Source organism: Eulemur rufifrons, chromosome 25 (genome assembly GCF_041146395.1).
Source record: "Eulemur rufifrons isolate Redbay chromosome 25, OSU_ERuf_1, whole genome shotgun sequence".
NCBI lineage: Eukaryota > Metazoa > Chordata > Mammalia > Primates > Lemuridae > Eulemur > Eulemur rufifrons.
In genome coordinates, this window is record NC_091007.1 from 10104651 (window position 1) to 10131182 (window position 26532).

At 40.3% G+C, this 26532-nt stretch overlaps 2 protein-coding genes across 7 annotated transcripts in view; one reads left to right on the plus strand and one right to left on the minus strand.

The window, feature by feature from the left end:
* Window positions 1–1565: 1565 nt before the first annotated feature.
* RPP38 (ribonuclease P/MRP subunit p38) lies at window positions 1566–5068 on the plus strand. 5 transcript variants are annotated; one of them, XM_069458901.1, is made up of 4 exons: window positions 1566–1661; window positions 2279–2401; window positions 2821–2915; window positions 4176–5068. In XM_069458901.1, exons 2-4 carry the CDS (start codon window positions 2354–2356, stop codon window positions 5032–5034), a joined length of 1002 nt encoding a protein of 333 aa, XP_069315002.1. In that variant the 5' UTR covers window positions 1566–1661; window positions 2279–2353; the 3' UTR covers window positions 5035–5068. The 5 variants fall into 5 exon arrangements, with proteins under 5 accessions (XP_069315002.1, XP_069315000.1, XP_069315003.1 ...); XM_069458899.1 differs by having other exon boundaries at window positions 1566–2401; XM_069458902.1 differs by lacking the exon at window positions 2279–2401.
* Window positions 5069–5270: 202 nt separating this feature from the next.
* The window catches only part of NMT2 (N-myristoyltransferase 2), a 42363-nt gene continuing 21101 nt past the window's right edge, over window positions 5271–26532 (minus strand). For both annotated transcript variants that reach the window (XM_069458897.1, XM_069458898.1), the window contains 9 exons: window positions 24614–24732; window positions 24423–24514; window positions 24184–24300; window positions 22948–23118; window positions 21645–21753; window positions 14959–15129; window positions 10303–10470; window positions 8410–8547; window positions 5271–8234 (listed from right to left, as the gene is read on the minus strand). In XM_069458897.1, coding sequence (XP_069314998.1) covers window positions 8214–8234; window positions 8410–8547; window positions 10303–10470; window positions 14959–15129; window positions 21645–21753; window positions 22948–23118; window positions 24184–24300; window positions 24423–24514; window positions 24614–24732 — 1106 coding nt within the window. In that variant the 3' untranslated portion in view covers window positions 5271–8213. The remainder of the gene's footprint in view (window positions 8235–8409; window positions 8548–10302; window positions 10471–14958; window positions 15130–21644; window positions 21754–22947; window positions 23119–24183; window positions 24301–24422; window positions 24515–24613; window positions 24733–26532) is intronic.

The following is a 26532-nucleotide window of genomic DNA, read 5'->3' on the forward strand; positions in this document are numbered from 1 at the left end:
AATCCTCACAACAGGTACTATTTTTATCCCTTCATAGAGGAGGTTAATGAACTTGCCTAGGGTGATATGCTACTCAGTGATGAAGTTAGGATTTCAACCTAGGCTGCTTGGCTCCAGGTCATGTAATATAATATATTACAACAGCTAATAATCTCCGTAAGGTAAACGTTAAGCTGAGATGATGCTCAAACTATAAATCTGGAACCTTAGGGGGACAAAAACTCATACACATTTCCTTCCCATTTAGCATTTTAATTAGACTTGTGTGTCTCTATTTGTCTTTAGAACTGCATAATGTTTGTAGTTCATCATAGTGAATTCATGATTCATTTTATGAAACAAAAGCTTTTGTTTTACACTCAAACTCATTGTTAATCTCATTCTTTTTAATCTTCTTAATTGTGATAAAAATCACGTTATATTTTTACCCTGTGTAACTTGCAATAATCTTTGCCCAAAGGCCAGCTTTATGTTTTGTTTACTTTATGTCCAGTTACTATGTAGGTAGAAATATAGAAGCTAAAAAGATGGGAAACAAAATGAGTAGTGAAGATCTTGATTGAGAAAAGGAAGAAGATATAATATGTAGAAGAGGCAAAGGAAGGGGGCCTAAGTTAGACTGGAAAGGAAAAAGAAAAGTAGGGGCAGGGAGGAGGCTCTTTAGATGGGAAGCCACCTCCTGTCTTCTAAGTTCCTGCCAAGAGCAGATCCGCAGATTCAGATTCCTGGCCTTCAAAGTGTCATTCAGCTCTTTGACCCATTGTCCACGACTTTCCAGCGACTCCGTTCCAAACCGCGATCTCCACTGCTTGCAGTAGCCACAGCGGGCGCTTGGTGGAGTATTCCGCTCTGCTGCTGCAGAGCTCAAAGCACCTCTTACTCCCTCTTTCTGGGCCTCAAGGTTCCCCACATTATTGCCTGTAAGTACGTGTTTTACCCAGCACTCTGCCCCTCATTTATTTTGATTTTCCCGGTGCCGGGGAGTCTACAGGGATTCGATGGGGAGGGGTCACTGGGACTGGGGCTAGGGTTTTGCGTCCCTAAGGCAAGCCAGAGACAGAAAAGCCATTAGAGGTAGAAGACTAAGACTCCAGGGCGCCGAAAGGCAGAAACACGGTTAGAAGAGAGAGGGCGCCGCAGCCCAGAAACAACCAGCATCCAGGAAAACGCAGGAGGAAGACTGGCCCCCAGTCAGAACGCGAGCGGCAGGTTACCGTGGCAACCGTATGATCTCGCGAGACAGACATTGCGCCTGCGCACTGCCGCTCTAGGGCCCTGTCCGGAGCCTCGGGTCTTAAACTCAGGTTTTTAAAAGATGGGGCCTTGTTCTGTCGCTTCCGGGCTGCGCGACGCTGTGGCCCGACTTCCCCCACCTTTGGAGTGACTTGCCGCAGGATAACGAAACGGGAAAAGCTCCGAGCGGCTCCGCCCCGCCCCACCGCATTGGGTAGGTGGAGCCGGGGAGGCGAGGACTCTGCGCACGCGCAGCGCAGGCGCACATGGAGCCGGCGCAGTCGCGAGCTGATTACGGCAAGGTCGTCATCGTGAGTCGCTGGTGTGTGCTGGGGACGCGCCATACGCCGCCCGGGGTGACATCGGGCCTGGGACTCCGCCAGAGACGGATTTGAGGCAGCTTTTCCCATTCTCCCAAGACATTTGTGGTATTAAAAATTCCTTTCTCCTTTGGCAATCCTTGTCTCAATAATTGGATCTTTGTGTGACAAGCCACCGTACCTAGACAGAAACGCCCTTGTTTGACAACATAATTACCTGCCAATATGTTTTTCTCCTAGATTGTAACCTCACTGACTGTTTGTTCCTTATTTAAATACTTCATCTTTATGGCCTGGTGCGTGGAGGACAATCCGTAAATATGTGTTGAAGTCACAAAGGTGGTCGTGGTGCGGAGGGTGGGAGTGGTATTCCAGGCAGAGGGAATAATGTGCATAAGGACATTGCGGTGAGAAACTGGTGGCCTCATGTAACAGTACGTGGTTCCGGGTTGAGTGTCATGGGCATGGCAGAGCCTTAGGAGAAGGAGCCTGGTGGGAGATTGGGGCCAGAGTGTGGAGGGCCTTGTATGTCCCTTTAAAGAGTTTGCACTTGGTCTGTAGGCAGCAGAGGCCTCCGAGACATAGCTCAAAAGGACCCTCTGCAAGGCCTTCCTATTTTTTTCCCTTTCTCTGAAACGATTACTTCTTTGGTACTTTGTTTTTGGATTACATCGCATAAGATGCTGCTTAGCCCAATTACATGGCTCTCTTCCTCTGCCCACCAGATTGTGCAGACAGAAGTCACTGCCTATTTTGCTCCCCTTGCACATAATTTTAAGTATTTACTTCATGCTGTTTGGATGCTGAGACACGATCTGGGACCTGCAGTTTGGCAAGAGCTCTTTCAGGTCCTATTTGTCTTGCCCTTCTGTCACTTACTTATCTCTTTTTGACCACCTTGAACCTGATGCCAGCCACTGGCAATCACCACATTGGATTTCGATGATCTGCTTTCCTTCCTGGTTTCCTGAGCTCAAGGGGAGCACAGAGATAATGGGGGAAGAGGGGGGCACACAGTGTGGCTGGTGGGAAGGAAGCTTCGTGGATAATATTGGCATGACCATGGTTTGATCTCAACCCAAGGAGCTGAATTTTGGTATTCTGTGGGAAGGTGACTCGGAAGAATATCAGAGATGAGTAGAGATTAGGGGACCACCATTTCTCAGGGCCGTCCAGTGTGGAAACTGTCCAGCCCTTCCTAATTGTGGTTCTGAATCATATTCACCTGGGCAGCTTTTCTTTTCTTTTCTTTTCTTTACCAGTGCAGATGTCTTGGTGGTATTCCCAGAGATTCCAATTCAGTAGATCTGGGGTGAGGACCAACCACGTGTATGTGTTTTTAAAAAGCCACAAGTTATCGAGGTACAGCCTGCATTGAAAAAGCATAAAATTTGGATTTGGAAAACTAATTGGGACTTTGGGCAGTGGGTCTGTTTCCTCATCCACACATTGGGAAATTCTACAGGAATGTTGTGAGAATCAAACAATACGTGGAGAAAGGGCTTTGTACATACTGACACATTTGCTCTTCAGCATCAGCTGCCAGCCTAGTAAGTGCAAGTTTAATTGGAGAGGACTTGACTTCCTTTGGTTTTGTCAACTGCGTCCCTATGGTTCTAGCTGAGCCCCAGGAAGAAGAGGAAGACAATTGAGGGAAGAGAAAGGAATATGCAGTTGCCTCTGGGAAGGATAAACAGGATATGCCCTTTAGACCAGCGGTTTGTAACATTTTCCCCAATAAGGATCCCTCTTATTTTTCCTTAATGGATTAATATCTTTAAATCTCATAACGTTTCCCTAGTTTTCGTGAAATTGCCAGCCAGAGCAGCAGCTTGGAATAACCACAAAGAGGGGGAATATATGCCTGCGTATGTGTCAGATGTTTTAGGAAAGATATTCAAGAAGTTTAAGGTCCTAAATTGTAGGAGGCCTACAAAAGGGGATAGAATGAAAAAGTATTACTTGAGGGTTTAATCATGTGCATCGATTACTGTTCCAAGGTCTTTACAAAAAATCACCTCTGGTTAATTATGAAAAGCAGAGGCTTCCTGGGTCCTTACAGATTGTGAGCTCCGTGCAGGTGGACCTGGGGTCTTGTTTACTGCGAGCCCCAGTGCCTGGAGAACAGCCTGCACACTGGAGGTGCTCAGGGAATGTTTGTTAAATGAATGAATGGAAGCCCAACTAGAGAGCAATTTGGATAATGGCACCAAGTCTATAACACTAATACCATACAGCCACTCAAAGGATAATTATGAACAATTAGAAATGGAACATTTTTAAATACATAAAATGAGTAAACACTATGATTGCAATAATGCAAAACATTCACATATTGCCTGTATATGAGTCAAGTCATGAAAAGGGGAAGATCAGACACTGGTCACCCATAGTCCTGAATATTTTAAAGAGCCTCAACTGAGCATTCAAAATAAGTCAAGAAAAAATAGGGAAAGTAATTAAAATTAATCTTAAAAGAGAGGTTCAACGGATGGTCAGCTAACTGGGCCTATATAATTAGGTTTGCTCTAGCTTATCAAGACTCAGAGTAAAACCATATTCTTAAGATGTGCATTTCTAGCTAACATGAATTTTCTGTTGTCGTTTTGCTTCTCTGTGAAGGGTTTTCAGAATGGCCGCAGCTCCTCAAGCCCCAGGGAGGGGATCTGTTCGTAAAACAAGACCTTTAACTGTGAAGACATCTTTGAACAATCCATACACTATCTGCTGGAGTGCTCTGGAGAGAGAGGATATGCACTTCATTTTGCAGACGCTTGAAGACAGGTTTAAGTCTATCGGACTTAAGAAGATTGAGGATAAGAAGAAAAAGAAAAAAACACCTTTTTTAAGAAAAGAAAGGGAAAAATGCAGCATAGATGTTGATGTTAGTGAGGACCTGAAGGAGACAAAACCAGATGCCAACCAGCACGTGTCGGGGTGGACGCCTGTGCACGTCAGGAAGCAGCTGGCCATTGGTGTTAATGAAGTCACCAGAGCCCTGGAAAGAAATGACCTGCTTTTAGTTCTCGTGTGTAAGTCGGTCAAGCCTGCCATCATCACCTCACACTTGATTCAGCTGAGTTTAAGCAGAACGGTTCCCGCTTGTCAGGTCCCCAGGCTCAGTGAGAGAATCGCCCCTGTCATTGGCTTAAAATGCGTTCTAGCCTTGGGATTCAAAAAGAACACCACTGACTTTGTTGATGAAGTAAGAGCCATCACGCCCAGAGTACCCAGTTTAAGTGTCCCATGGCTTCAAGATGGAATTGAAGATTCCAGGGAAAATTTAGAGAACGAATCTTTGGAAAGCCAAGACAAAGAGATTTTGGACACTTCATTTGAAGATCTCTCAAAACATAAGAGGAAGTTTGTTGATGGGAAGACTTCTGCTGTAGCACTACAACCCCTGAAAATAAAGAAACTGATCCCGAACCCCAATAAGATAAGGAAACCATCCAAAAGTAAAAAAACTTCTTCAAAGTGATCTTGTGTAAACTTGTAATTTCATATACACCTTGTAAAGGAGCCTTGAAACTAATAAAATGAATTATATTTACATACATTCATAGGATCCTGTTTGTTAATGTTCCTTATAATGTAAGACTAACTATATGGCACAGATATGCTGAAACTTTAAAAACACTAAATGCAGAAAATATTCAAAAATATGAATATCAAAACAAAAGTTTATTGAAACTCTAATGTCCATGCTTGTATAAATTCACTTTTTGAAAGGCTGGTACAATGCTTGTAAGCAAGAACATCTGTATCCTACAACACATAGCATTATTTTCTATCAAACTTGGAAAGTGTGCCACAGTAAACATGGTTCTAGTTGGGTAGATGAAACTGGATTGGAGAAGCATTAGCAGTTTTAAAGGAAGGATACCAAATGCTGAGCACTACATCGTCTTCAGAAGCAATACATCATTTTTCACTTCATGTCAATTTGACTTTCTTTGTAGGCATAGACATGGACTTGGAAGAAAGGTGTGGTATTTATAGAAAAAGCCAGATAAGGTATTTTGACTAATTAGAACTCACCCACCTTTACATGGTCAATTTACTTCCTTGAAAAATCTAACATATAAAAAGTTTGATGGTAATAAGATAAAATGTGGCAAAAAAAGAATAAAAGAAGCTTGGATTTTCAGAAGTGGGTCTGTGCCATGACAGGGCTCCTTCAGGTTAGGAAGTGGAACGTAATCAATGCTACTTACAGTATGTTTGGAAAAGTCACTTTCTATAATTTATGGGCAATTAATAGATTACCAAAAATTTTTTCAGGCTAAATTCTGGTTGACTCATGAATTATGCCACTTCTTCATTTAAATTTTACTTATACCATCTTGGCAAAAAAAAAAAAAAAAAAAAGCCAAACAACAAAACAAACAAACAAACAAAAACAACTAAAGATACCTTATGGAGTAGAACATTTTCATAACAAAGTGCAAGACAAGGTAGTTCTTTTTTAATCCGTAAGACTATATATTGCATTTGAATTTAATTTTAATAGCTACTCTATAAACAGTTTTACTGATTCTCTAAAATGTTCATTGGTAATCTGCTTAAATTATAAAGAGGCAAATGTTATTAACGTATTTAAAAATGGTTGGGTAAAATAATATGCATTCTGAAACAACTGGAATTACATAAATCTTTGAAGCAACAGTGTCACAGTTTCATCAGGAGTTAAGCTCATGACAGAATTTCAGACTGGCAATTCTGCAATTGAAAAGCTACTTCGTATAAGACTGTACCATAAAAATGGGTGGGACAGTAAGTTCCTAACTCGAGCCTTAACTCTGATTAAGTCAAAATCTCTTTTACTTAGTAGTGTCTCAAAACATGTTCCAGTGAATTGGTACAGTTTTGTTTCTTGAAGCCTTTCTCCTCCTTTAGGAAAGACTGGTAACAGAATTGGGTTTGAACTCTCCAAAATGAGAAGTCCTCCACTGAGTCTCCAAGAACGGTGCTACCCCTGATTTTGCACTGCTGTGGGGCCCAAGTCTGCCCTCTAGTGGTAGGCTCAGGGATGCCACAGCTGTGGGTTGGTCTTTAAGATAATGGCAAGCTACATAAAGTAGCTTTCAACTCCTTAGTGTACATCAGTGTCAACAAACTTTCTGCAAAGGACAAGACAGTAAATATCTGAGGCTTTGCAGGCCAAAAGATCTGTCACTGCAACTCAACTTGCCTTTGAGTGTGAAGCAACCTCAGGCAACACATGTAAATAAAGTGGCCGTGTTTCAGTAAAACTTTATGGATGCTGAAATCTGAATTTTGTATAATTTGCACGTTCCACAAAATGTTATTCTTTTGACTTTTTTTTCCTCAATCATTCAAAAAAATAAAAACTCTTAGCCCCTGGGCTGTACAAAAACAGGCCATGGGCCCATGGGCCCTGGTTTGAGGGCCCCTCCCTGGTATAAGGTATGATTGGTTTCATTGGGCTACGTACAACATGAAGGAAATGCCATCATGTTATCTAAAATAACTTTTCTGCACTGAACAGCCTAGGCACTGGTATAGTAAAGGCAGGAATTAGTATCTACTTTGTGGTGTTTGAGACAAGGCCAGTCTACGTGGCCCCCTGTAGCATCTTATTTTTCCCTTGGATGACGAGCAATATATACACATATATGTACACTATGAAACTCTGTTTTTCAAATTCTAGATAAAAACACCATCAGTAACAAAATTATGAACACTTATTTACAAATAAGACATTTTCCATTAGCATGACAGTTTTCATGATAAATTAAAGTCCGCATAAAGGAACATGTGCAATTCTGCATAAAAACATTCAAACTTTCAACGTCCTGATAGCACTAATAAATTCCACTGTGCATCTTTTGACTCAGAGCTTTTATTTCCTTTTCCTCACATAGATCCTTGATGTTGCTGAGAAGAAACTGGAATTTTCCTAGCAGCAGAAAAGTCTAGTCAGTCGTGGGCATGTGCTCTTTCAGACAGCACACAATGTGTGCACAGAACTTTGCTTTTGAAACGATCCACCGACCTGGTGAAGATCAAACGACAAACCTGTATGTTTATTAATTTGGCAATTTTGCTTAGGGAGAAATCAATGTCCTAGTCACCAGTACATTTTTATATTGTTCCACACTTCAACGTCCACCACTTGTCCTTTAGTCACAGAAGTGTTAATTCCATAAATGTTCCCAATGATACTGTGTAAGATGATGTAAGTAAAAATTTTCCAAATGGATCCTTCCTTCTGTTCCAGGGACAAATATACTGAATAACTAGAAATGCAGCAATTTATCTCCACACAGTAGCAAAGATTTTCTTACTCTACTTTGTGACTTCTGTTTAGTCCACTGAAAAAGTCCCTTTTCTAGAGAGTGGAAAAATACCTCTCTTCATCAAGAGACAGCCAAAAGTTTGAAAATTAGAAGAATGTGCTCTTTGTACCCTTTCATTCCTCCCACAAATGGGTAAACAGTGAAAAAAGGATGAATTTTAATGTCCTAGCTAGAAATGTGCACTATTGGTCACATGTGGATGTTTTTCCATCTGTTCTCAAATCTACTACTTCAGTTTCATTTAAGTTGTGCTTTTATTCTTCTTTGGAATGGCAGTTCCAGAAATCATTAGAACATTAACAAATGATGTCAGAGTTCTACAAATAAAAACATCCATCTACTGTAGTACAAGTCCAACCTAAAAGGGGGGAAATAAATAAAATAGTAAGAAAAATTAAATTACAATGTAGTAGAATAGATCTGTATTTTTATAAGCTACTTAAAAAAGCCCTCTTGATCCTAAGGGTAGCAAGTATGGGACTGTCAAAGTAAATTTATTGAGTTTACAAAGGCTATATACCTGCTTCACTTACCTTTTCAGAATCCGTTCCTGGACACCTCCAGTTGTACAGGTAGTACTGCAAATTGCCATCTCCTATACCAAACTTGAGTTTTTCTAAGACTGTCTTATTTTCCATCAAATCCAGTGCATTGAAGACATCAAATCCTTTCTGCCAATAGAAAAAAAGGATATAAAATTTAAAACATCAAAGGACTAGAGTATTTTCAATATCATGTATTTCATTATAACATTTAATTCCTCTACTAATACCTCGAATAGGCATTTATAATAGCGTTTACTGTCTGCAATACATAGTGTAGGTTCAGAATGCAATTCAAAATTTGTCTTATAAAACTAGTAGTGAGTCAAAGTCAGTAAGATAATTCAGAAATGCTGATTCAAAAAAAATGTATGATGGCTGCCACTAATATAAAATAACTTATTAATATTTCAGAAAATATTTTGTTGTTCTAGAAGGGAACAGTTTTCAAGATGGTTCCATCTCCAGAATTATTCATTACTGGCCATCCTAAATCCTGACTTAGCTGAAGCTACTGCCACAGAACCACCGTTGTAAAGACTTTATATAGTGTGTCTGTCCTGGGCTAATAATGGGAAATAAATTTAGCAGGATTTTAATGGTAAAAGATTAAATTTCTTTTTTTTTTTTTTTTTTTTTGAGACAGAGTCTCACTCTGTTGCCCAGGCTAGAGTGAGTGCCGTGGCGTCAGCCTAGCTCACAGCAACCTCAAACTCCTGAGCTCAAGGGATCCTCCTGTCTCAGCCTCCCAAGTAGCTGGGACTACAGGCATGCACCACCATGCCCGGCTAATTTTTTCTATATATATTTTTAGCTGTCCATATAATTTCTTTCTATTTTTAGTAGAGATGGGGTCTCGCTCTTGCTCAGGCTGGTCTCGAACTCCTGAGCTCAAACGATCTGCCCACCTTGGCCTCCCAGAGTGCTAGGATTACAGGCGTGAGCCACCGCGCCCGGCCTTAAATTTCTTTAAAATGTTAGATAATACTATGTAAAACGTGATACAGAAGCAGCACTCCAATTTTTATTTCTCAGACTTTTTACCTTAAATAACTTATTACTAGCCATTTTGGGGAAGTAGATGAAAATGAGCAATCTGAGGATAGTGTTGATTTGGAGACCCAAAAGTACAGGTAACAGATTTTTAAAAACAATGTTTTCAATTATCAAATACTAGAGAAATACAAGGAAGACACTTTTGATGTGTTGTTTCCAATTTCTCATGAACAATTTTCCCATATTCAATATGTATCGTCAAAATGCATCTTTAAGCTGAATTAAATTTATTTTTAAAGGAAAATATTTATTTGTAGCAAAAATTTAACAATTATCCAAACTTCTATATTAGATAAATAGAAAAACAACAGATATAGTATGTACATTTTGATTTTAATTCCTTTGGTTTTAGATTCCTTTAATTTTAAAATTCACAGACTATTTAGTTCAATCAAAAAATTTATTGCTGCTAATTATTCACTCAACACAAATATTTACTCAAGTATTTGCCTTGTATTATGGGATCATGTCTTTTTTTACATTCCTCATATTATTTCCTTTTTTTTTTTGAATTTTTTTTTTATTTCATCTTATTGTTATATTATTTCCTTATATCATAGGCTTTTATGTGCTCTTATATAAGGGTTAAGTTCCCAATTTATATAAAATGTCTCTTTTGTTAAAGTGCAATAAAATTAATGCTAAAAATAGCCACTTAAGTTTTAAAAGAAGCTCTTATTGAAATTCTTCCTTTGACTGATGGTCAATACTAAAAAAATAATCCTGCATGCATTCCCCTGTGTGGAAGAAAATACAGTATGTTGTTTCATATACTGTGGCATACACATGTGGAGAACCAAACAGCACAAAAAGGAATGCGTCCCTTACCGATTTAGCCAGGATGAGTGCGTCATTCATGAGGTCCAACAGGGGCGTCTCCGTGTGAATGTTGTAGAAAGAGTAGGCAGCTTTGAGGCTTTTGTGAGCCGGGTGGTGCATCACTGTTGACGGGAGTGTGTAGAAGCTCAGGAAGTCGGTCAGTTTTCCACTGGAGCTCTGAGCAACAAAGGTGACAGCAGGTAAAGTGAAATGAGTAAGATAATACCAACTACAAGAACATCAAATAACATGAAACATTTAGGAATGGATTTAATAAGAGGTGCGCAAGACCTCCCCACCAAAAACTACAAAATACAGAGAGAAATTAAAGAAGAAATTAATGGAGAATTACACAGTATCCATGGATGAGATATCTCAATATTATTAGCAGCAATTTCTCCTAAAATTGATCTATAAATTCAATGCAATCCCAACCAAAATCTCAGCAGAGTTTTGTGGTAAAAATAGACTGGCTGATTCCAAAATTTATATAGAAATACAAAAGACCTAGACAAAGAGAATGGCTGCAAAAGGACATAAGGAAACTTTCTGGATTATTTTTTATTATTATTTCAGAATATTATGGGGGTACAGATGTTTAGGTTACATATATTGCCTTTGTCCCACCTGAGTCAGAGCTACAAGCGTGTCCATCCCCGAGACTGGGCACACCTCACCCATTAGGTGTGAATTTACTCATCCCTCCTCATCCCCCGACCTGCCACACACCCGATGAATGTTACTACTGTATGTGCACATAAGTGTTCATCAATTAATACCAATTTGATGGTGAGTACATGTGGTGCTTGTTTTTCCATTCTTGTGATACTTCACTTAGCAGAATGGGCCCTAGCTCCATCCAGGATAATACAAGAGATGCTAGCTCACCATTGTTTTTTGTGGATTCATTTGTCAAAATTCATCAAACTGTGCACTTAAAATCTCTGCATTTCATTTTATGTAAATTATACCTCAGTAAAATTGACAAAAAAAATTTCAACAGTAATTCATGATTTTAAAAAAACAAAACACAATGAACAGAAGAGAACTTCATTAAGCAAAATAAAGATTTTTGATATCTACCAAAAACCTATGCAAAAACTCCTTAATGGCTAAATATTGAAATCAGGATCAAAATGAAGATGTCGATTTGATATCTATTTATTTTGTGCTAATATGCCTTATCCACTACAGTACTAAAAGAAAAGCAAATATGACCTATAAGGATTAAAAAGGAAAACTAAAAGTATAATTATTGGCATATAATATGTTTGGACATACAGAAAAGCTAAACAAAATCTTAGTACTAACAAGAGTTCAGCAAATTTTCTAAATACAAGATTAACATACAAAAATCCTTAGCATTTCTATTCATCAACTTCAGTCAATTAGCAAATATAATGATAATTTTAAAAATTCCATTTCTAACATTACCAAAAGCTATAATGTACCTAGGAGCAAAACTAAAATGTGTGTGTGTGTGTGTGTGTATGTACATATGTGTATATGTACACACACACACACACACACACACACCAGGGCAGCTGGGCAGAACTGGTGAGAGGGATTTTGCCATAACACTCACTCAAACCCTAGCAGCTCTTTGCACTGGTGGGCCCCAAACTCTCCAACTCCCCCCACTGCTTCAGGCAGGGGGACCCTGCCACAGCTAGTGCCACCCAGGAAGGCCTCTTTGCACAATTCTGAGATTCCCATCCTACCCTGAGAGACACTGGAGACCCAGCCTGGGGAACCTTCCCCTGCCAACCTGCAGACAGTACCAGCAAGGGCCAGTGGGAGTCCTATAGACACCAGATAAACCAGGCAGAGCAAAATAAAACTGGGAAGGCTCTGACAATTAAACTGTCATCGGAACAAGAGCTAACAAAGCAGCCAGGACCTGCACGTGCACATAAACAGGGTGACTACCTGTTAAAATAAAAAACTTTACTAAGATACAGAGTCTCCTCCCATAATGGGCAATATATCTAGGATAAAATCAAAAGTCACCTGTCATAACCAACAACCAGGAAAATCACAACTTGAATAAGAAAAAGCAACCAACTGAGGCCAACACTGAGATGAATCAGATGTTGGAATGATCTGGCAAAATTGTCAAGCAAGCAGCTATCATAAAAATGCTTCAATTAATCACAAGTTTTCCCGAAACAAATGAAAAAATGGAAAATCTGGGCAAAGAAAGATGTTATTAAAAAAAAACAATAGAGAATAAAAAACAAAAGTCTAGTTCTTTGGGAAGAAAATCAATAAAATTGATACAAGTCTAGCAAGACTGACAAAAATAAAAAGAGAGAAGATATGAATCACCAGTCTCAGGAATGAAACAAGAGATATCACTACAGATTCTGCAGCAATTAAAAGGATAACAAGGGAATACTATGAACAACCTTACAATAATACATTCAACAACTGAAAATAGACCAATTCCTCAAAAATTATTAAAACTCAAGATGAAATAGATCATCTGAATAGTACTATAACCATGACAGACATTTGATTCATTATTTTAAAACTCCCAAAAAAGAAGTGTCTAAGCTCAGATGGTTTCAACTGCAGATTTCTACCAAACACTTAAAGAATTAATACCAATTCTATACAATCTCTTCCAGAAAACAGAAGTGGAATACTTCCCAGCTCATATTATGAGGCCAGTATTATCTTATCTAAACCAGTCAAAGACGTTATAGTAAAAGAAACTTCAGACGAATCTCTCGTGAGTCAATACATACTCAACAAAACATTAGCAATCGAGTATGACAATGTATAAAAAGAATTATACACCATGACCAAGTGGATTTTTTCTAAGAATGCAAGAGTGATCCAACATTTGAAAATCAATCAGTGTATTCTACCATATCAACGGACGAAAGGAGAAAAATCGTACGATTATCAAAAGCACCAGAAAAAGCAATGGACAAAATCCAGCACCCATTCCCAAGAACTCTCAGCACGTTAGAAACAGAGGGGAATGACCTCGAATTGATAAGGAGCACCTGCAAAGAACCTACGGCCAACATCATACTTCATGATGAAAGACAGGATGCTTTTCCCCCAATATCACAACGAGACAAAGATACCAACCTTCACCACTCTTATTCAACAAAGCACTGAAAGATCTAGCTCCTGCAATAAGGCAAGAAAAAGAAAAGGAAGAGAGATTGGAAAGGCAGCCGTGAAACTGTCCTTATTTGCAGATGACATGATGGTCTATACAGAAATTCTAAGGAATTTTACATAAACTCCTGGAACTAATGTGTGATTTCAGCAAGGTTACAAGATACAAGAACACCACAGAAAAAAGCAAGTGCATTTCTATATACTGACAATGAACACGCAGAAACTGAAATTAAAAACACAATACCATTATAATCGCTCTAAAGAAAGTGAAATATTTAGGTATATGCTTAAGAAAACATGCACAAGATCTGGACAGTGTTGTAGAATGCTGATAAAAGAAATGTTAACAGACCCAAATAAATGTAGAGACAAACATATCATGTTCATCGATTGGAAGACTTTTCAATTCTCCCATCTATAGGATGGGAGAAATCTACAGGTTTAACATAATTCCCATCAAAATGCCAGCAAGATATTTTTGTAGATAAAGACAAGCTTATTCTAAAATTTACATGGAAAGGCAAAGGCAATAGATTAGCTAAAACAATCTTGACAAATAACAATAAAATGGGAGGAATTATTCTACCCAATATTAAGGCTTACTATATAGCTACAGTAATCAAGAAAATGTGGTATTGGTGGAGGGACAGACAGAAAGATGAATGGAATAGAAAACAGGACCCAGAAATAGAACATAATACAACGTTATTAGTATTCAGCATATAGAAAAACTTCCACAAATCAATAAGAAAATTACAGTCAAAAAGAAAAACAGCCAAGCTATATGAATAGCAAATTCATAAAAGAAGAAATAAAAATGGCTAACAGATTTATGAGATATTCAAATTCATTAGTAATGAGGAAATATAAATTAAAAACAAGATGCTATTTCATCCTCATCAGATGGGCCTAAATTTAAAGTCTGATAATACCCATTTGTTAGTAAGGACGTAAGGAAACAGGAACTCTCATACGACGCTAAGGAGCTATTCTGGTGAGCTATTTTGCAATTCTAATAATGTTAAAGATGGGTCCAACCCTTAGACTTAGTAGTTCTAAGTACATGCCCCAGGCAGCAGTTCTCAAAATACAGCCTTTGAACCCTGTGGGTACCTGAGACCCTTCCAGAAATCTTTAAGGCCAAAACTATTTTCATAATAACACTAAGAAGTTATCTGCCTTGTCCACCATGTTGATATCGGCACTAATGGAGCAACAGAAATGGTTGTCAAAACTGCTGGTGCCTCAGCACAAAGCAAGTCAGTGGCACCAAACCATACTGGTAGTGGTCACCATATTCTTCAACACTATACACCCTCACAGTTAACAAAAAGTCAGTGTCACATAAGCATGTCCTTGATAAAACATTACGAATTATTAATGTTATTAACTCTCGACACTTAAGTCCACATGTTTGCAATGCTCTGCGTGATGAGATGGAAGAAGTGTGCATAAACACTTCTGCTGGACACTGGAACACAAACGGTGCCTCCAGGAGAAGCCATAAGCACATCACCTCATCTTTACCTCCACTACAAACGTGTCTATGATGTGCTCCCGGGGAAGGAACCAGTGGGCTATTTCCTCTTCATTCATCACTGGAGCAAGATGAAACTGCTTCAGGTAACTGTGGCTCAATTCTCGAACTGCTTTGATATCTTTTGGTTCCATTGGTCTCAAACCTGAAGTCTTTGTAACCTTGTTAGAGGGAAAACAAAACAAATCCAGAAGTTGACATATGAGAGGAGCAAAGCTACTGTGCGCTCACAGTGTGGTCCACAGACCAGTGGTCTAGGCACCACAAGGGAACTTGTTAGACCTGCAGACTCTCAGCCCCACCCCAAACCTAGTGAATCTGAGTCTGCAATGGCACAGGACTCCCTGGGGATTCACGTGCACATTAAAGTTTGAGAAGTGCTGGGTTAAAATACAGGCTAGACAAGGTGTTGTATCCTCTTGTCTCTGTGCAGCAGGTCTTGGGGCAGTATTGCCCATGGCCCAAATAAAATCAAAGAGAACACTACGAACTGATTTCTATCCCAATGCCAAGAATTTAAACAGTCTACACGACAGGGCATCCCAATCTTAGCATGGCTTCTGGAGTACAGTTGGCCCTCCGTATCCGCAGGTTCTACATCTGTAGATTCAACCAGCTGCAGATCAAAAAGATTTAGGAAAAAAAAGCATGGCTGCATCTGTATTGAACATTACAGACATTTTTTCCTGTCAGTATTCCCTAAATATTAATAATAAAACTATTTACACAGCATTTATACTTTATTAGGTATTATAATTGATCCAGAGATGATTTAAAGTATATGAGAAGATGTGCCTTTAAGTTACATGGAACTACCAAGCCATTTATGTAAGGAACTTAGGCATCCATGGATTTTGGTATCTGGGGGGGCGAAGGGGGGGGTCCTGGAACCAACCCCTCACGGATACTGAGGGACAACCGTATTGTGCTTTAAAACTGCCAAGTCTGATGTTTTGCAAACACAGTTGAGAAACTTGTTTTTATTTCAATAGCCCATGAAAAGGGTGTAGCGATTTTGTTCTCTTGAGAATCAATCACCCTGAGCAGGAGGGGAAGGCAAGCATTGAATAGCCAAGTATTTCCTAAAGGCAAGTGACTGCCAAGGCCTGGGCCTGGCCTCTCATGCCATGTCTTTTGATTAAACGTAATCAGCATAGGCATTTTAATAACTACTCCAGAGCTTTGTAATTTTAAAATTAGGATATAAGAATAAAAAGAGTAAAGTTCAGGACAGGTGCCCATTTGAATGTGTCCAACTGTTTGTCCTCAAAAAAGGTCCTGACATCACTCAGCTCTCTCCAACTCTCCAGACACCAGGCCCTTGAGACTAGGAGAAATCCAACAAACAAAAAATTAAAATCTGAAAAATACAATTTCATGTTTTCCAGTGAACCTGATTTATTTTTCCTTGGAAAAATGCTGGATACATTTTAAGAGATGAATAACTGGTATATAACTATTGTTACTCTTCCCTTTCTGCCCTAAATGGTTTCTAAATACTTTAAAATAAAAAACTTCCTGTAGAATCAGACCATCATAATTCCGGCATGCACCCAGGTAGAAGTCCAGGAGGGAAAACAGGCCTTGAGGGCCAGCTCTGATCAACTGTTAGCTGAGCTGAGGTTTCTAAGGTGCAGTGACAGACAGTGTTGATTGATTACCGATTAGTGTGGGGGAGGGGAATGGGAGATGCAGGCTTTGTATTCACAAACCCAACAGTCCTAAGCTGAATATTCACTATGGGCCATTCAATTATGATTTATGTAGTCTATCAACATATAGTACTGTAGCTAAAATACCATCTAATAATCTTTTTTTCTTCCCTGAATGCATTCTGCACAGATAAAATATCATCTAATAATCTCAACTTTGAGAATTTAAGTCCTTAATATTTAACAGACAGATCATATTTTTAGTCTTTTTATGATTCTCACAGCTGAGTCAGAAATATCCAGGTCCCAGTTGGAAATAAATGAAATAAATATGCATTTCTAAATGCTAGTAGGAAGACAAAAACCATATAAAACATATACTGTAGTCATTTTAAAAAGTCTTTTCTGCTATGAGGCCGATTTAACTGATAAATTTAAGCAGCTTTTCTCAATATGTGAATGTTTTAATTGTGTAACTGGTTCAGTAATAATTGACAATATCAAGCCATTAGATTAATTAATGAAAACAAGATATATGATATCGTTAATAGAGAATATTCAGAAATGAAAAAAAAGTTTGCCAACTTCTTTTGAGAGCAAAATATTCTTCTGGAGCACAACTCTCATTCATTGAATATTCACAGAGTGGAATCGCTAAAAACAACACATCTTTATGCCCAGCAGACATTCTGAAAGCAGTTCTCAAGTATTTCTGTCTCGGGACCCCTTTACTCTCTTAGTAATCACGGAGCATCCCCAAAGAGCTTTCCTTATGTGGGTTATATTATCCATATATGTCATATTAGAAATTAAAACTGAGAACATTTTAAAACAAAAGAATTCAGAAGTACACATTCCACATAACCTCTGGAAGACTTTATAGTACACTCATAAGAAAATAAAAGTGAAACGTGCAAATTATATTTTAATGTTGTTATGAAAGTATGTTGACTTCACGGATTCAAAGATCTCGGGGACTTCCAGGGGTCCCTGGGCCACACTTTGGGAACTGCCATCTTAGGTCTCTGAAGGTCAGAAAAATGAGAATTTAAACAAGGAAGACTCAGTGAAACAGTATGTTTGGGCGAGTAGGTAGAAAGTATCACAAACTTGGCAATTTAGAAGCATTTCAAACAAGTTTTTACAGAAGCATTAAAGGAGAGAAAACATCAGAGTATGTCAGCTATATACATATATATATATATATACACACACACCTATAAAGTCCTAGAAAACGGGAAGAATATGTACTTTTGCTGACTAGCTATGGCTAAAAAAAATCTATAAAAGAATGAAATAATTTTTAAAATGTGAAATAAACACTCAAAATATAGCTGTTGTTTTCAGGAAGAAGTGGGAAGACTGTCAGGCTTAGATAAAAATGGTAAGCTTGTGTATAGTCAGACAGAGCGGAGTGCTCATGTTTTCTCGTGAGTTCAATAAAAGGCGAAGAACATTTCCAGTAATTGAGAAAATCTTAAGTTTCATTAGCAAACTCTGTGTCTGAATCAGATACCCTTTCCCGTGGGGCCCAACCAACACCCATTATTTGTTGGACTCTATGTTTACTGAAATCTGTGTAAAATCTGTTTACAAGTGCGTGAGGAAATAAAGCTCAGAGGTCTAGGAAAAAACACAAGCAGTGTTATCTGTCAAAGCCTGTGGCATGAACTGTTTTAGAGCCAAGATTCCAGAGTGCAGATGTAAGCAATGATTATGGTTATTTATAGGATTAAAAAAGGAGCAGTAGAATGTTAAACACTAAAAAAAATCGTATAATGTCACTAAATTTAGAACTAAATATAGAACACCTTATGTGTCTCAGAACACGTCCTTCCTTCGGCACAATGCTAGGACGTTGGTGGTAGACTGAACACCAAAAAAAAAAAAACAAAAAAAAAACTGCCGAGTGCAGTGGCTCATGCCCGTAATCTCAGCAACTCAGGAGGCAAAGGCTGAAGGATCACTTGAACTCAGGAGTTGGAGGCCAGCCTGGGCAACATAGCAAGACCCAGCTCTACAAAAACAACAACAACAACAACAAAAAAAAACGCATTAGCCAGGCATGGTAGGGCACCTGTAATCCCATCTACCTGGGGAGGCTGAGGCAGGAGGATTGCTTGAGTCCAGGAGTTGGAGGCTGCAGTGAGCTATGATTGCACCACTGCACTCCAGCCTGGATGACAGAGCGAGACCTTGTCTCTTAAAAACAAAAAAAACGAAAACAAAAAACAACATTGAAAGGGTAGAGAGCCACGTTAAGACATGTTTCTTGGGGAATCCTTAGTATTTTAGGTAACAGGAGCGAATGATGCAGGCCCTGGGATAGCTCTGCTTCGGGTAGCAGGCGCCGGGCAAGACAATCTGGTGGTTCAATGTCCTCTTCTGTCATACAGGGTTCATGACCTGCCCTCCTGTGACTGTTAAGAATAATAAATGAGATTGTGGGTGTTAAACATCTAGCTTAATGCTGACTACAATAAACGTTAGACCCTCTATTCAGAAGTCTATGAAGAACACCTGAAGCAGGAACTCTAAACAGTGACGATGAATCGAAAATGAGACTGATCCATAGAGCAAAAATTGCATTCAACAGGTTGTTTTTACACTGAATAGTACAAAAATGTTCTTGAATGACTTGGTTTCTAGCAGTGGCCCAGGGGAGAGAAAGAGAAGGTCTCGTGTGTGCTGCATCGTCCAGCTTTTAACTCACCAGGCAGACAACCAGGAGATCGTCGGCACCTTCTGATCTCCTAATATCTGTACTTTCATCTCTCTTTTTTCCCATTAATTTCCTCTTCCTTTTCCTTTCCTTTTCTACGACTCAAAGTGGGGAGAGAGACTGGATTGAGCCAGCGAGAGCTGGTGGGACCCTGACCATCGTTCTTTTGTCTTGACCCATGCTGTAGTGACTGCACAGTGGGAAACTTGGTGGGACCGAGGCACGGTGCCCTTCTAGGGGCTGGGCTGGGGGACAGCAGAAGCAAAGGGATAACACAGGGGAAACAGAAGTCTGGGGCTTGCAGCCCAAGTCTTCAGTTCTTAGTGAGGTGTCCTCAACGTTCCTGAGCCTCAGTTTTCTCATCTGTATAATGGGGATAAAGAGTACTAACTTCAAAAGGTTGTTGTGGGAATATATTGAATGATATCTGTAAAAGCACTTTATGAACTTCAATTTACCGGGGGAACAAAAGGCAGTCACTACAACAACACGGCTGGAATAAGACCGCTATACAAGGAACCTGGGTGAACTGTAAGTAAGATGCCGAAGTGTGGTTTCACAACCAATGCCTCACCGGTGATTTAGTATATTACCGACTTCTTAAAACTTACATATCCATGACAGAGTCAAGTCAAAAATACTTTTAGCACCTTAGGAAGCCATCCTGAGTAAACCAGTGACAGGTACAAAAACTCCTCATTCTTCATTCCATGTTAGGCAATGTACTTGAAAGTGGGTGTTTTCCTTACACATAAGCTAGATTGCTTTAGGTTCCAGACACTGAAATCTGGGGAGACCAGAGTATTATAGAATAGCATTATCCCACAGTGAAAAAAGTAGGCATGCTTGAAGTTTCTATTTCAATTTGCATGGAGCAATGCTTCAAACAAAAAAAATCCCATCTGTGGCAGACAGATTCTAAGGCGGCTCTCAGCGATCCCACCTCCTGGAGTCAACGCCTTGTGTGATCTGCTCCTGTTGCACATGGGTGGGACCTGTGATTTGCTTCTAACCAAGAGAAATGGCAGTGGTGACTGGATGTCACCTTCATGAATTGCTTACATAAGGTTCTGACTTGCATCTTGCTAGCAGATTGTCTCTCTAGACTCTCCTTCTCACTGGCTTTGATGAACAAGCTGCCATGCTGTGAGCTGCCCTACGGAGAAGCCCACCTGGCAAAGAACTGAGGGCCCTGGTCCAAAGCCAGCAAGAAACCCATCCTGCCAACAACCATGTGGGCTCGGAAGTGGACCCTTCCCTAGTCAAGTTTCAGGTGAGACCCCGGCCCTGGCTGACATCTTGGTGCAAGCTTCACAAGAGATCCTGAGGCAGAATACTCAGCTAAGCTGTGCCTTGATTCCTGACTCTCAGAACCCATGTGATCATAAATGTTTCAGGCTGCTCAGTTTGTAGTGATTTGTTACACAGCATTACATACCTAGTACACCATCCAAGCCCAGAATGAAGCCAAACCAAGAAAGCACATTTAAGTTTTCCTTATTAAGATGACAACTTTTCGGCCGGGCGCGGCGGCTCACGCCTGTAATCCTAGCACTCTGGGAGGCCGAGGTGGGCGGATCGTTTGAGCTCAGGAGTTTGAGACCAGCCTGAGCAAGAGCGAGACCCCATCTCTACTAAAAATAAAAAGAAATTATTTGGACAGCTAAAAATATATACAGAAAAAATTAGTCGGGCATGGTGGTGCATGCCTGTAGTCCCAGCTACTCGGGAGGCTGAGACAGGAGGATCCCTTGAGCCCAGGAGTTTGAGGTTGCTGTGAGCTAGGCTGACGCCACGGCACTCAGTCTAGCCTGGGCAACAGAGGGAGACTCTGTCTCAAACAAAAAAAAAAAAAAAAAAAAAAAAAAGATGACAACTTTTCATATTGGGAATTTGCTAGTTTGAAAAGATGGTAATTTAATGAGATATTATTTCCTCTCCCTTGGTCTCCCCTCTCAACTTAATTCCTTAGTTCCAGGGTGTTAAGAAATCAGCAGCCTGAAATTTTCTCCCCTCCTAACACACCATAAATATTCCAAACTTCAAAGCTTATTTCTCTCAAGTTCAATCTCATCCAACTACAAAATGAAGAACTTTAAAAGCCTTAAAAAAGAAAACAAACTGGTATTTCCAAAGAAACTCCCTACTGTTCCTAGCTCCTGAGTTCTATGCAGTCTCTTTAGCTACATACTCACTTCCTTGGACACACGAGTCAGTTTTTAGACTCCTGCAAATAATTCTTTTCTGCATTAAAATCTTCAGTTGTAACAGCTTCAAAAAACTGCAAATTGTTCTTACTTACATCTGGAAGTCTGTATAGCTTCATTGTTCTCTGTAAAGTCATATTTCTACTCAAGTGAGAAAATTTCACTTCTACCAATTTTCTGGGGTTTAGTGATCGATGCCAGTATCTGGAATACAATAAAAGTTTTAAAATCTAATTGATCTCTAACTTACAAGTTTTCACTCTTTGTCTCAGCTCAGCTGTTACATAAGCATTTACTGAACACTTATGTTGCGCCTGGCACAGTGCCGGACGCTGGTCTTCCTCCTATGCGATAATTTTATTAGACAATTGTTTATCTCTTACATTCCTAGTTATGTTCCTTTGGAGTTTGTGACCTTCCACCTCTTTCACTAAAGAGGAATCTTAAAATCACAAAAGAAATATTCATCATGTCAAGCTTTGCAAGTATTTAATGATCATCGTTGATTCTACAAAAGGCAAACCGAAAAGCTTAAAAACATGAAAACACTTCTCCTCAATTAGTAGCCTTCACTTTTACAGAATACACAGCAAAGAAAACAACTTTTTGAATTCAACTGGCTTGAATTTCTTAAGCGATTTCAGTTTGGGTACTGGGATAAATGATTTGTATGAAAATACACCTGTGAAGTCTTTTATTCCATTTACTTACGAATGTAATAATTTAAAATAGGATATAGTAATTTTACAGTGCTATTGTTTATACGATGTTTAACGTTTCATCCTATTTGAGTCAGTAAACTCAGTGGAGGGAGACAAGCTCTTTCTGATGTTTTAGAAACAGGTTAGTCCAGTGGCAATCTGATCACTTCGTCACTGGAATAACCTCTGAAAGCTTGACTAGAGTAGGTGAAGTTGTAAAAATAAAGCTTAAGCCTTCTTCCCTGAGCACACTCTACACCTGCAGCCTTTCGACTGCTGTTTAATCAGGCTTTTGCAACAGTTCGGTAGTGCTGCAAAGCATGGCAGAAAACCGAGTGCTGGGTAGAAGAAAATGGTACGACATTGGACATTTCAAGGTCACAATGTTCCAGGGTTTCCAGTGCAGAGACAGCACTAGTCTTTTACAAGGACTAGAAACACAAGTCTAGATGCAGCATCATAAGCAGGAAAATGTTATGAACTTTTTTTTGAATCACCCAGTGGCCGTATGAGATACTGGAAAGAACACTGGACTCAGTGGTTTTAGGTTCTCTGCTGCTACCAACAAACTACATAATCACGAGTAAGACAAAATGCCTGAGTTACACCTGAGCAGAATAATACTTCTAGCAAAAGGCAGTGAGGCTCAACACAGCTGGTAAAGGAGAGACCTGAGGTAAGAATGTGCTGCTATTACCTGCACGTGGCCACCGGCTTAGGAAGAACGACCCCAGCCGTATACACGGCCTGAAAGATTCCTTCCAAGTTCACTCTTCTGGTTATCTCTCGGATTAACACTGGGGCCACCCGCTTTGATCTCAATTTCTTATGGACACAAAGAAAATTGATTTCTACCATCTTCTTCACACTAAGAAATCAAGATGTTGAAAATTAGAGCCCATATAAGATAAACACATTTTAAAAAATAGGACAGCGCCCATACAATTGCAAAGACTTAAGAACACGAAAGATGTCCTTTAACATAATATTTAAGAAAAATATTTTATCATTTAGACATTTTGTAAATTCAGATGCAAAGACTATTCCCCTGCCAAAATGATCGTAACTCTAGGCCACGGAGGCTCCAAACACTCTTGTTCTAAATTCATTTTAGGACTTTGGTCTTTTGCAAGGTTTCAATTTGGAAACCGGATCAGATGTGCACCTTAAAGTTTCTCTATGTTTTTCCTGTAATATACATAATTATGGTAATAAGTGGGTCAGCGTGGCATAGGATTTAATAAGACGTTGCTTTGGAGTATGATACAAATCCACAGGATTGCTGCGAGGGGCCTTGACCAGACCTCAAAGCCTGTTCCTGGCTCTGCTTCCAGGTAAGCAGGCATTTCACTTGGGGTGTAATATTCCTTGAGATAAAATGCTTTTAGCAGTAAGCAAGCTAACCTGCTATACAGAAAAGTAGGCAGACCTATTATGCATTTGATCTTTGACTTTCAGAGCTGGAGATCAGAGGAAAAAACACAATATACTTATGCTATGCAGAGAAAGTTTTTATCCCTCCTAAAATTTTTCTTCAGTAATTGTTTTCCAGAAATAAACCTGGAATATCCATTTATGGCTTTGTTTATATTGAGACATACACACATTATGTATATGTACATAATATATAATGTGTACATGTATGAAATTGAGAGTTAGAGAAAAAGAAAGCGATAAAGAGAGAAACAGAGAGAGAGATCATTGTCCTTTCTATTCGGTTCACAGTCCAAGGTTTTTTTTTCTTTACTAATTAATAAATTTTACCATTTAGAGCAGTTTTAGGTTCACAGCCAAACTGATCAGAGTCCCCACACACGCACAATGTGCCGCACGAACAGCAGCTCACGTCAGGTAATTTTAAAAAGCCTTTTCTAACTGCAATTCTTGGAAAAGCAACACACAAAAGTTGGCACGGACAAGCTCTGACATGTACCTGTCATAAATCCGAATCTTTGCCGGGATGGCGCTTATGAACCCCACCAGTTTTTTATTGGAAGACACTCTGACCCCACAGTGCCACTGGAGGAGCCAGCCTGGAGGACGCAGAGCCCTGAAGTCAGGGTGGATGAGAAACAAGCACCGGTTAGCATCCCAGAACGTGGGAACAGACACAGGAGCTCCCACCCAGCCCAACACCCGCTGTGCACCGCATTCGTGGCCAGGGAGACTCACCACAACAGGAACTCGGGCGAGTAGTCAAAGCGGAACATATTGTCATCATCTTCCACGTAATTCTCATTCAACAACGTGTATAACTCCTTGAGCTACGAGATAAAACCAGTGTCCTATCTATGGTGCTCGGAACCAACGCACAACAAGCACTACGTGTGAACGCAGGTGTTGAATTCAAGAGTTTTACTCACCACTTCGGCATTACTCAAGTCTAAAGTGTCCCACATAAAACCCTGTGGCAGAGAATATGGTTCTTGGCGTATATTGTCCTTATCTGGTTCAATTGCACCATGAGATGTTACGACTTCATCTGGACAGCGAGAAAAAGAGAAAAAGAAAGACAAAAAAGAAAAAAAATACATTAAATTGCAAAGTATCCTGATGATCCAAAATGGTCCGTGACATAAACAAAATCAGACTTTGGGCCCCTGGGCTTAATATACTCTTTAAAAAGATGGTGTAACTTCAGCTACTTCTGGACTGAGACAGGGAAGCTAGGCAGTGGTGTCAAATAAATGCTATTCCACCAATTAAAGGGGAAATCGTTTGTCCTCCAGTGACAGACATGACATTACGAAATGGTGGTGAGTTCTGAGTCTCAACCTTTACAAGGCAGATTTATCACACACCCCATCGTAAGCAGCGTGGGTTCGACACGACAGCCTGAGGACGTTCTCTTCTTACTCTGCATTTCTGCAAACTGGGAGGGGGAGGACTGCAGAGACCTCTGCCTCCTCCCAGCAAAACCTAAAATCAGTTTCAAGACTGGCTACTTCTCCCTGTCTACACTGCTAGCAACACAGAGCAGGCCACCAGGGTCTCTTGCAATTTCTACCACGATGCCTTTTTCCAGTTCATTCTCTGCAGAGCCTCCCAACGCGGTGGGAATAAAACCTGGGCTCTGTGCGTGGCCACTGCCTGCCTCATCCCGGCCCGGGGCCTTACTGGCGTCTTCCCTCTACTGGAGGCCCCGACATTCTCAGACGGAAGCTTACACATCGCTTTCTCACAGCCTCTTTCCGTGACTAAAGCTTTGTGCTACCTCAAGTATGTCCTCCCTCCACCCCCTGCCCGGCCACCTTCTGTCCCACTTTTCCACTGCTGTTGCCCGGGTATGGGATGGACCCTGCGCTGTACCTGGCACTCAATAACAGACACTCAACAAACACCTGCTGCAGGAAGGACCCTCAGGGTTGGTTCTTCCATCACAGAACCCTCCTGCAGGTAGAAGTCAGTGTTTGCACCACCTCCAGTGTGTTTCTTTTTCTCTTCCTTCTAATCCCTAATTTGGTTACTCTTGTCCCCAATTTCCCAGTTAATGTCCACTGGATACCCTGGGCTTTCTTAAGTCGGCCCAACTGGACAAATTCCCAGTCACTCCCATACAGAGTCCCTGTGACCACTGCCTAGCGTGTGGCTCTCACAGAGCATTCCTGGGACCAAGCCCTGCAAGTGGCTCTGAACAGATGGGTGTGTTTGGCCTGAGCTGGGTGGGACACCCCTTGGGATGGGCAGGCATGGAGAGATAGAGTCCCCCTGACTTCCCGATGTTTTCCCTCACCCTAGACCCACTGTCCTCCACCAACCTGGCCTCCCAGACCTATTCTGGCTTCTACTGCATTGAGCTGCCAACCAAGAACGCAAGGACTGGAGAACCATGCAAAGTAGGGAACGGCCACAGCTCAGGAGCTCCTGGGCCATCTTCCCAAGAGGTGCCCTGGAGTTTCCTGCCAGCCGAAAGTGGCTTTGTTCTCTGCAGAGCAGACCTGTAGGTCTCTGAGCGGTGCTGGGCTAAGCCTGATACATTTAGATCGATATATCGAGAGCCCTTTAGCTAATAATGGTCACTCATTTCAGTGTCACTAAATATCCTGTCAGTCCATACTAGAGAGTCTTCCTCTATTCCTAAAGACATTTCTAGAGCCTGAAGAAGAAAAAGGGCAAGCTAAGATCATTTCTCTCTTTTTTCTCCCACATTCAGAAGTAATGTTCTTTTTAAGTTGTTTGGGGTGGGGAAAGGTGGCAGAGGAGCGGTACCTTTACAAAAGTTTGAGAACCAATATTCAAGGGCGCAGAGAAGGGTTGCTCCCTGATTTATATTTGATAAAAC